This window comes from Ruditapes philippinarum, unplaced genomic scaffold (assembly GCF_026571515.1).
Source record: "Ruditapes philippinarum isolate M1 unplaced genomic scaffold, ASM2657151v2 ctg15867_1_1_1_1, whole genome shotgun sequence".
Classification (NCBI taxonomy): Eukaryota; Metazoa; Mollusca; class Bivalvia; order Venerida; family Veneridae; genus Ruditapes; species Ruditapes philippinarum.
This window is the reverse complement of record NW_026856287.1, coordinates 1-11,411: the sequence shown is the minus strand read 5'-3', so window position 1 is coordinate 11,411 and position 11,411 is coordinate 1. Positions and strand designations below refer to the sequence as shown.

Sequence of the window (11,411 nt, the reverse complement as noted above, 5' to 3'; positions counted from 1 at the left end):
TCCTTCAACGATAAATATAGACATATTTACAAGCAATTATTAAGATTAAAACACTCAGTACATCTTATCCAACAAAGAAAACAGTCATAACATTATATATAGTATAATTACCGGTAAGTATATTGTCTACTGTATTATTCATCTTTTGAAAATAATAAATGTGATTTAAACTTTTGTAGTTTTTCTTATTCTAGAAAATACATCGGCCTTAAGTAGATTTTTTCTTTTGTTATAAAGGAAATGTGTCCATCTTAGACAAAAATATTTGTCATTTAGGCCTTAATTAACTGTTATCTGCATTGAGAGAGAGAGAGGGAAGGGATATATTTAGTAGTATTGTTCCTATTGAGGGGTTTTAGAGTTGTCAGACCTGTTAAAAAAATTTGGTATTGTTCAATCTTAATATTCGGCATTTTCTGATGTTTTCGTATTACGCATGTTTACAGTAAAAATACAATACGCAAACTTTCTCTAATTGCGAAGGAAATATGATATGAAATAACGTTTGACTCTAGATCAACACGGTTGATATGCCTGTGACGTTTTCAACTATATTTTCCAATGCGTTACTGTCAATTTTGAAAGATTCAGATTACATACGTGTTTGGAGGTCTACTTTCGGTTTTGAAAATTGACCTTTGACCCGACCGAAGTCCAAACTTTCAATCTCATTAGATTTTTATTTATAAAGAAACAAAGTCAAAGACTGAAAGATGGCGGAAAGCATTGTTGATATCATAAAGGGTGTTCTCAAATGTTTAGGACTCGTAGTTTATTACTGGCTCATAGCCATTGTAAAGGCAATTGTACCAACCAGCTGGCAGGCAAAAGATATATCCGGGGAGACTGTTCTCATCACAGGAGCAGGTATTGAAATGAGGATTGTTTCACCCTCCAGATTCTTCCTCCCAAACTTAATGTTACTGATTTATTTTGTCGAAACATTGGAAGGGTTTATAAGGCCGGCGGGTTTGAGTCTGGGTAACACCCTTGGGATTTTTCAGAGACAGTCACACTTTCATGCAGTGTTTCCCACCTAACTAAAGGTGTACTGGTAAGAAATCCAGGTAATTCTTGCGTGTATCAATGCTATACACTGGGCATGTAAAAGAACCAATGGGTCTATTCAATAAGAGCTAGGGACTGGTTCCCTGATTCCCTTGTATCTCATAGCTGTCCATATCTCCTACCCAGCGAGGGGTCTGACATTAATAGAAGATAGATAGATAGAAGACTTAGCCAGTCTAAATTGAATTTGGATGCACCCCATTGAAGATTCGACTCTAAAATGACATTTCACACTAGATTAGTGACAATTTGCCCCATTTAAAAATAATCATTAAAAAACATACAATACAGTAAACATACAAGTAAGTTATTTAAATTAGGAAATGATAAGATTAAAAGTTGTAACCCTTGATTATATACATGTAATTCACCTGTTCCTTGTATTTCCCGGAACAACCAATATCCAATCAGTTAAGTTGTTTATAGCCAATAATAAATGGAAGGGGAAATTTATGCTTTAAATTTATGTTAGATATTAATGCATCTATCAACATTTATTCATTTTAAGATTGGTACATTTTCAACATATCTTGATCTTTCTTAGAAAAACCAATAAAAACGATATGACCCACTTGGGTCACACCCAGGAATATTTTAACCTAAATTCAAACAGCAGGGTAATCACCACTAAAGAATTTGTTCAAGATATTTCATGGCTACTAAAAATTGTAGAAAATTTTACAACAGTCTATTTAACAATTTTCAACATTTTTTTCAAGATTTGACAAAACTTACAGTCACAATTTTTTAATGTTATAACATATGTAAAGTACAATGCATTGGTATGACTACTATTTATGTGTATAAATAGGGCAGTTTAAGGTGTCACTTCTTAGTATGCTATTTGGGGTGCAAAATGATAAATGCATCCAATCATTACAGCCATTTACCTTCCCCACTTTAACATATTACCAAATATGGATACTTGTCTAGATCCGCCAGATGGTATCGCTTACAAAAGATTTATTTTACAATCATCACTTGAAGATTAATATTTAGGACCCCTATGTAAAGTCTGATGAATATTTAGTGGTACATGATATAAATAAATGTTTTAAATGCTCCTAAGACTGAGGTAAATGGTTAAACTCTGTAGCCAATACTTTATAAAAAAAAAATAACTTGCTTGGAAAATTTTTTATCACTATTTTAAACCTGTGACTGTTTTGATATAGTTAAAGTTGGACAATTTATATTGTGTCACTTAAATCTAACATTTTCCTATTGTTTTTCTGATAACATCTGACAATTAATCCAGTATGGCATTACTGCAAGTGTTGAAGTAATGTATTTTAAACTGGAATTTACATTTTGGGATCCAAAAATAATGTGTATAATATAACATAATTGAAATCATTAACAGTGGAACACCTCAGTTTTCAGTAAATGTAATTAAAGTCTGTGGAAGTGTAAAGAAAGTTGTCATCATTGACAGAAATAAAATGGTTATTGTCATTCAATAATGTTTCAACTGATTTTAAAGGTTAGTTTAGTATAGAAATTAAAAAAAAATACCCATGTAAATAATGACAAAGGGAGGTAAGTCATGATAATATGTCTCAAACTCCTCACAGTGATTACCTCCCTTGGCAGAATTGTAATCACTGGCTTGACAGACATCATATGATGATGAAAGTAACATGATGTAACATTGGAATTCAACTGTGACATAGAAAATCTAACGTCATTCTTCTCTTTCTGTTTATTTTTAACTTTTCTTACCTAAGTCCGTTACATTTTATCAAAAAATTATCAAAAGTATACAAAATAATGAAAAATAAATTAAAAGCTAAAAAATATAACATATAAAAATATTGATATTGAAATGTTTGTGATGGCAGAGATCACTGTATTGATAAGGGGAGATCACTGCGTAGGAGATTGCAATTTTGTTAATCCTTTCGACACAGCACATTTAACTTTTTTTCCCACAACATATTTACAGGCAGTGGTATTGGACGACTGATGGCATTAAAGTTTGCTAGGTTGAAATGTCGCCTTGTATTGTGGGATGTTAACCAGACGGGCAATGAGGAAACATTAGCAATGTGTAAAGAGTATGGTGTCACTGTTAAAGCGTACAAGATAGATCTGTGTGACAAAGATGATGTATATCATGTTGCTAACAGGGTATGAGTTTTTATGTACTTTTCAAGGAGGTAACTTGTTACTGTTCTTTTATACTGAATATAAAGCAAATATCTGTCAATACTGCTGACGGCAGCATAACTGTTAAATTGGTTTAGTTTTTTTCCTTACTTACTAGATGTTTTCATCTCAGTGCAAGTTGCCAGAATGTAATACATAATAGTAATTTTGTTGAGTATGTTAAAATAATCCCATCAGTAATGTATAAATGTACCATATATCATAATCCATTGATTCTGTAAATTCTTCCATTTAAATACTGCAACTTGTATTTTCGGCATCGAGTTTACTTTTTTCATAACACCAAGAATTAAGGCTAATATATATGTATAGCTTTTGTTAAAAAATTAAAGGAGAGGACTACCATGAGCTATTGTAGCTCTCGGTTCAATTTCTTCCTGCTTTAAATTTTAAATTATTAAAATGTATATATACCTTGAATAAAAATATGTGTATGAGTAAATACTGAAAGCTTTTTTGACTACTTTTGATTAGTTTTATACAGTATTTAATACATTAATACATATATCAACATATTTTCAATAACTGACAAAGTTTCATTTTTTTTAGGTGAAAGAAGAGGTTGGTCAGGTTGATATACTTGTAAACAATGCTGGTATAGTGACAGGGAAAAAATTCTTGGAATGTTCAGATATGATGATACAGAAAACTATGGAAGTAAACATAATGGCTCATTTCTGGGTAGGTTTGATTGCTCTTGCTATTATCAGTTAATGAGTTTTTTCTTCTCTATTTGCAAAAATACCATATAATTTTCCCCCAAAAATTAAGTGCGGGGCTGCTTCAGCAACCTATGGAAAAAAAAACGCTTAAGACCTATATTTTATGTTGTTTTATTTTTCTTTACATGGGGAATCATTGATTCCAATACTATAAATGTATTTAGGATTGACGTCACAACTGTTGTAAGTGTGCCTTCATTTCATATTAGTTACTGCAGTTTTGCAGTCAACCCTGAGTATTGTATTGATTACAGCCTAAGCCTGTGCTTATCATTTTATATAAAACGTTTATATATATTTATAATACATGTATATTATTATATATTACAAACCTGCCGTGCATATAATTTTACATGATGTAGTTTGTGTTATACAAACATAGTGTAAAGACGCACTCAAAGTTAGCGTAACACTATACAGGTGTGTCAATGAAAAATGATTCTTTTGCACCTTAAACTGTTGTCATAATATTGGGTATGTGATAAATAGAATATTATATTCCTGTAGGTTCATTACTGAATTTATTGGACTCGTTGAGTAAACTAAAATTTTATTAAACTTGTTCAATAAAGTCAGTATTGAACCTACACTCATTCAATATCCACTATATATTTCATCGAAAACAAGCTGTATGATATGATTAAATGAGCCGCGCGTCACAACAAAACCAACATAATGGGTTTGCGACCAGCATGGATCCAGTCCAGCCTGCACATCCGCGCAGTCTGATCAGGATCCATGTTGTACGCTTACAAACTCTATAACAAGTAGAGAAACTGATAGCGAACAGCATGGATCCTGATCAGACTGCGCGGATGCGCAGGCTGGTCTGGATCCATGCTGGTCGCAAACCCATTATGTTGGTTTTGTCATGAGGCGGCTCAAATGTTATTCAGACAGTGAAGTCTTTCCTACCTGACATGATGAGTAGGAATCACGGCCATATAGTAAACATCGCAAGCTCTGCTGGACTCGTTGGAGTTACTGGCCTTGCTGACTACTGTGCCAGTAAATTTGCTGCTGTCGGTTTTGATGAATCGCTGAGGTTTGAACTTGAGGCGCAGGGTAAAGATGGTATATATACAACAGTAGTTTGTCCGTTCTTTATCAACACAGGAATGTTTGAAGGTGCCAAAACAAGGTAACTTTTCTTGTTTGTTACAGATTTGATAAAAGTAGGATAAATAAAGACTGCTTTGGTACTTTAGTGAGAATAGTCCATTAACATGGGGCCAGTTTGCTAAGGCCTTTAGGCAGCCACTTTTGGAGGATCAGATTTTTTAAAAATTTAATCAGTCATGAATTATTTGCTTGTATAATTCCTTTAAGTCACCTGAAAAAAAATGGTTTATATGTTTTATTGCGAGCTGGATTAATCATAAATTCCGTCCAGCACATGGCTTTTCGTACGGTACTAGATTTATTTCAGTTATTAAATTATTGTTATAACTAAGTTTGTTTTTTTTTTTATCTTTTTCTTTGAAGTATAAGTGAATTATAGACATGTGCAATCACAAGATTAAAATGACATTAATTTATTTATTAAGATCAAAGATACAATGAACAATTCATCTTTACTTATAATATAAATTTGCTGCTAATTGACATGTCTTCAGAACAAAAATATAAATTAGCAATTATTAAATCTCTCGTGTAGGTTTCCATTTCTGTTACCGATCGTAGAGCCAGAGTATGCAGCCGGTAAGATTGTGGACGCTGTATTGTGTAACCAGTCCATGCTTCTCATACCTAGAATATTATACTGCTTTTTTGCTTTGAAAGGGTAGGTAATTCTTATTTGTCTTTGTTGTTTCATATTTATGTAGTTACCTCCCTTACTAATTAGGGCCAGATTGGTTATTTTTTGATCTGTTTTGCCTAATTACTTTGTATTTGCCTGATGATATGAAATCATTTTAAGCTCTACTATTTGAAGAATAGGGAGAGCTGTTTAACTCACCCAGGCATCTACGTCATACTTTGGTTAAGTTTTTCGGTGCAAGTTGATATCTCAAAAACTTTTGAAGGGAATAAGTTGAAATTTCACACACTTATTCGAGAGCATGATAGGAAGTTACTGTTTAAGGCAACACAACTCTTACTTAGATTTTGACAGAATTATGCCCCTTTTTGAACTTAGAAAATTCTATTTTATCCAGTATTGTTTTACTATCAATCCCTGAGATTGTTGAGCAAGCTGTTTGTATGACAGCCTTTGTTAAAAAAAAACGTGTTTGGGGTTTGCTCTACAGTTATGGAAGGAAAAAAATACATCATTTCTCCTTGCTATTTCCTTATATTTAATTAATACAAATGATAGTTTCTGAATTCCTTAGTAAACGCTTTTTGAGAAATCAGCAGCAAAATAAGATGTCGAACAACTTGCTACAATAATTGTACTTGTACAAATACCTTACTTTCTCTGCTGTATCTTGAGGTATAACGTATTTTTTCCACTTTTGTATTTGGAAATGTACCATGATTTTTAGCTCACCTGTCACAAAGTGACAGGGTGAGCTTTTGTGATCGCTTTTCGTCCGGCGTCCGTCCGTCCGTCGTCCGTCCGTCGTCTGTCCGTAAACTTTTGCTTTAAATGACATCTCCTCATAAACCACTGAGCCAATTTCATCCAAACTTCACAGGAATGATCCTTTGGTGGTCACCTTTAAAAATTGTTCAAAGAATTTAATTCCATGCAGAACTCTGGTTGCCATGGCAACCGAAAGAAAAATCTTTAAATATCTTCTTTTAAACAACCCTAAGAGCTAGAGCTTAGATATTTGGCATGAAACATCTTCTAGTGAGTGTCTACCAAGTTTGTTCAAATAAAAGCCCTGGGGTCAAAATTGGCCCCGCCCCAGGGGGTCATTGATTTTCCCTAGATGCATATAGTAAAAACTTAAAAGATCTTCTTTTAAAGAACCCAAAGAGCTAGAGCTAAGATATTTGGCATGAAACATCTTCTAGTGAAAGTGTCTACCAAGTTTTGTTCAAATAAAAGCCCTGGGGTCAAAATTGGCCCCGCCCCAGGGGGTCATTGATTTTCCCTATATGCATATAGTAAAAACTTAAAAATTCCTCTTTAAAAGAACCGTAAGAGCTAGAGCTTAGATATTTGGCATGAAACATTTTCTAGTGAATGTCTACCAAGTTTGTTCAAATAAAAGCCCTGGGGTCAAAATTGGCCCCGCCCCAGGGGGTCATTGATTTTCCCTATATGCATATAGTAAAAACTTAAAAAGTCTTCTTTTAAAGAACCCAAAGAGCTAGAGCTAAGATATTAAGCATGAAACATCTTTAAGTAAATATCTACAAAGTTTGTTCAAATAAAAGCCCGTGGGTCAAAACTGGCCCTGCCCCAGGGGTGTCATTGTTTTTAACTATATGTGTATAGTAAAAACTTTAAAAATCTTCTTTTAAAAAACCCAATGAGCTAGAACTTAGATGTTTAACATGAAACATCTTCTTATGGGTGTCTACCAAGTCTGTTCAAATAAACAAATAAAAGCCCTTGGGTAAAAATTGGCCTGGGGGTGGGGGGGGCCTATATACAGGTGAGCGACCTCAGGGCCATCATGGCCCTCTTGTTAAAATCAAGGGTTTTGATATCAGAAAGCTAAAATTAGCTAGTCAGTAGGGCTGGGTCTTGTCAGACTACAGGGAGATTCTGGCACTGGTCTGTGATTGTCATTTAAGTTAACCCATAATAAGCAAATTTCTTTAATGGACATGTCCAGTTTCGATTTTGAAAACCGTCCATTATCATTTTAGGGGTTATAGAGCTTAAACTTTGAGTTGGTTTGCCAACAGGACAGGGCCTGGTGAGACAGAATAGATGTACAGGCTAGCCAGGCCCTATACTGGTTACAAAGACTAGTCACTTTAAATTGCATTAGGTTAAAGGAACTCCACTGAGGTCAAAAAAAGGCTGATAAACAAACATTTGAAATTCTTACATAGATCAAGTGAAGCACTTAAAATGAAAGATCTGCAAAGGATTATAAAGAAATTTACTCCTAATTAAATTGAATATCAATTTTTTGGTCTGTTTCTTAGCTCGATTATAGCGAAACTGTTTTGATTTTTGGGTTATTTTGCACAACACAAATGATTATTCTGGAACAAGGAGGTGGGGGAATGATCTGAAAATATTCTTACAAAATATTGGTACAGACCTACATTAAATGATATACAAATATTTGAAAAATATTTTCAGTCCTGTCATGTAAAAAAAAAATCAGTGGAGTCCCTTTAAGGCTGAAATGTTTTTATATGTTATTCAAAGTAGGTTCTATTTATACATTACAGGTTTCTGCCGACATCATGTCTACATGTTATCAGTAAGCACTTGTGTATTAACAACTGTATGGATGATTTTAAGGGCCGACAACCTAAACAAGATTAAAAAAGGAAAGGATAACAAAAGGGCCATGACAAGCTTTGAAATTGTGAAAACAAAAATATTTTTCTGTATATGTCTATTATAGTCACAGCTTATTGTTTGACATATACTGTAACCATCTTTTTATGTATTTCTCTTCTTTTTTAGCTCACCTGTCACAAAGTGACATGGTGAGCTTTTGTGATCACTTTTCTTCCGGCGTCCGTCCTTCCAGGGTTCGTAAACTTTTACTTTAAATGACATCTCCTCATAAACCGCTAAGCCAATTTCATCCAAACTTCACAGGAATGGTCCTTTGGTGGTCACCTTTAAAAATTGTTCAAAGAATTAATTCCATGCAGAACTCTGGTTGCCATGGCAACCGAAAGAAAAAACTTAAAGTATCTTCTTTTGAAAAACCCAGAGGTAGAGCTTAGATATTTGGCATGAAACATCTTCTATTGAGTGTCTATCAAGTTTGTTCAAATAAAAGCCCTGGAGTCAAAATTGGCCCCACCCAATGGTGTCATTGCTTTAAGTAAAAACTTAAAAAGTCTTCTTTTAAAAAACCAAAAGAGCTAGAGCTAAAATATTTGGCATGAAACATTGTCTGATGAGTATCTACCAAGTTTGTTCAAATAAAATCCCTGGGGTCAAAATTGGTCCTGCCCCGGGGGTCATTGATTTTTCTTATATGTATATAGTATAAACTTAAAAAATCTTCTTTTAAGTAACGGAAAGAGCTAAAGCTTAAATATTTGACATGAAACATCTTCTGGTGAGTGTCTACCAAGTTTGTTCAAATAAAATCCCTGGGATCAAAATTGACCCCGCCCCGGGGGTACTGTTTTTCCTTATATGTCTAGTAAAAACTTAAAAAATCTTCTTTTAAATAACCCATAGAGCTAGAGCTTAGATATTAAGCATGAAACATCTTCTAGTGAGTGTCTACCAAATTTGTTCAAATAAAAGCCCCAGGGATAAATTTGGCCTGCTTCAGGGGTCTGATTTTCCTTATATGTCTATATAGTAAAAGCTTAAAAAATCTTTTTTTAAAAACCCCAAAGAGCTAGAGCTTAGATATTGATCATGAAACATCTTCTAATAAGTGTTAAAAAAGCCCCTGGGTTAAATTAGTCCCGCCCCAAGGGCCTATATACAGGTGAGCGATTTCAGGAACATCATGGCCCTCTTGTTTTGTAAAATGTTTATTTCTCAACTTGTAAATAAAACAAAATGTAATTGTTAAAGCAGCATTGCTCAGGATTCATGCCTATTTTCATGAAAATATTGAAAATGTATTAAAAAGTATAATACTATTAAGTGAACTCAGAAAATAATTCACACATTGCAAATGGCATTTAAATTTATGGGGGCCAGGATATGCAAAAGTATTCTTTTTTCTGTAAATCCTGCAGTAGTAATAATCATTATTAATCATTAATTAATTGCATATAACATGTAAATTATTTCTTTAATTGTGAATATTTTTACTTTTCTTAAAATCTTAGTATATTTTTCTCAAGGTTGATTTTCTTGAAATATTTGACTCAATTGGAGGTGTGCAGCTTTAACTTGTGTTGTAGGGTAAATTTGACATGTTCATTAACATTTTGTATCTATATTTACATTAATTCATATACATTGACCAACTTAGATTTTTTTTTCTAAACTTTGATTCCATACTTTATTTTATCACTTACCAGTGCGGCCTGCACCTTTAACGACTCCGTAAATGTGGTATTGCACGGTCTTGCATATATTTTAATGTGACATCATTTGCTTTATACAAACATAGTGTAAAGACGCACTAGGTGCATCAATGAATAATTATTCTTTTTACTTTAAACAGTCTTAATTTTGGGTATGTGATAATTAGAATATTATATTTGTGTAGGTTCATTACTGAATTTATTGAACTAGAGGCTTGCATAATATGATTTGATTTATCTCGTTCAATAAATTTAGTATTGAAGTTACACTCATTCAATATCCTCTTTTTAATCAAGGACATTATTGGGGGATTTATTTAGAGTAAATATTCTAAATATTCTGTCTTTTAAGACTAAAATGAAATAACTAGTCACAGAAACATAAAGTCCCTTTCTTTGAAATTCACTGTCATTATAGTCTGTCATCTGGTTCATCTAATATTGTTATTCATTTATATGTACGATATTAAAGGTAAGTGGACATTGATTGTTCATGATAACAATGTTAATAATTGTGCTCAATTAAGAGTATTGCTTGAATGATTTTTATATTATAATAATACAACAAGATATTTGTTCAGATATTATCTTAGATAAAAGATAACATTTTGAAGTCCTAGATATTACTTACTTTTAAGACTTACCAAACTTCTGTTGGTTTTATTCTGGTCATATTTTTCTTTATTTTTATCCACCCTGTATATCCATTAATTCAAGAATGGTAAAATTCACCGAGAAATATGCAAAATAATGTGAAATCTGTGCAAATCTATGAATGAAATAATTATTGCTGTAAGTAAATGAAACCATATATTTTAGAGAAAGTAAACTGAATTGAAAGAAATGAATAAGAAAATATAGCTGTTTTGACTTCATATTTCAACCCCTTTTACAAATTTTATTAGGAAAGTGTTTACATTTCATGATCATTCATTTACAAGTCTTCCTGGCCAATAATTTCAACAATATATATATTCACGTTTAGGCATTACAGTTGTCAACCCCCGGTGCATTAATTTCTCATTTATATCAATCCAAATCCCAATTAATGTATGTTAACATCATTTAATATGTGTTTATGTTAGTTATTCCATGACTTACAAACATGTTTCTCTATTGGATATTACTGGATGGATTAATTGAATTTAATTTCCTATATTTCCATATACATGTAGATATCAGTCATGAAATATGTAATAAGTTGTTAGATTATATAACCTTATCCTACTGTGGATATCAAGCGAGCGATGTTGGGCCATGTAAGGCCTCTGTTTTTTTGTTTTTTTTAAATTGGTTAATCTTTTATTTTATTTCTTTTTAAAAAAGTTAAAATCATTTAAATTTAAAAAAATGATACCC

At 32.7% G+C, this 11,411-nt stretch overlaps 1 protein-coding gene across 1 annotated transcript; it reads left to right on the top strand.

The window, feature by feature from the left end:
- The first annotated feature begins 675 nt into the window (after positions 1-675).
- Positions 676-11,333, top strand: LOC132746089 (epidermal retinol dehydrogenase 2-like). The gene is made up of 6 exons (XM_060735161.1): positions 676-867; positions 3,014-3,198; positions 3,787-3,918; positions 4,856-5,100; positions 5,617-5,742; positions 8,268-11,333. The coding sequence occupies exons 1-6, from the start codon at positions 714-716 to the stop codon at positions 8,362-8,364; spliced, it is 939 nt and encodes a 312-aa protein (XP_060591144.1). The 5' UTR covers positions 676-713; the 3' UTR covers positions 8,365-11,333.
- Positions 11,334-11,411: the final 78 nt, after the last annotated feature.

Bases quoted from the DNA above. Each gene is read 5' to 3' on its own strand.
- LOC132746089 (XM_060735161.1), top strand. From the start codon at position 714: ATGGCGGAAAGCATTGTTGATATCATAAAGGGTGTTCTCAAATGTTTA. The intron at 868-3,013 runs GTATTGAAATGA...ACATATTTACAG, and splicing joins TGTTCTCATCACAGGAGCAG to GCAGTGGTATTGGACGACTG. The intron at 5,743-8,267 runs GTAGGTAATTCT...TATACATTACAG, and splicing joins TGCTTTTTTGCTTTGAAAGG to GTTTCTGCCGACATCATGTC.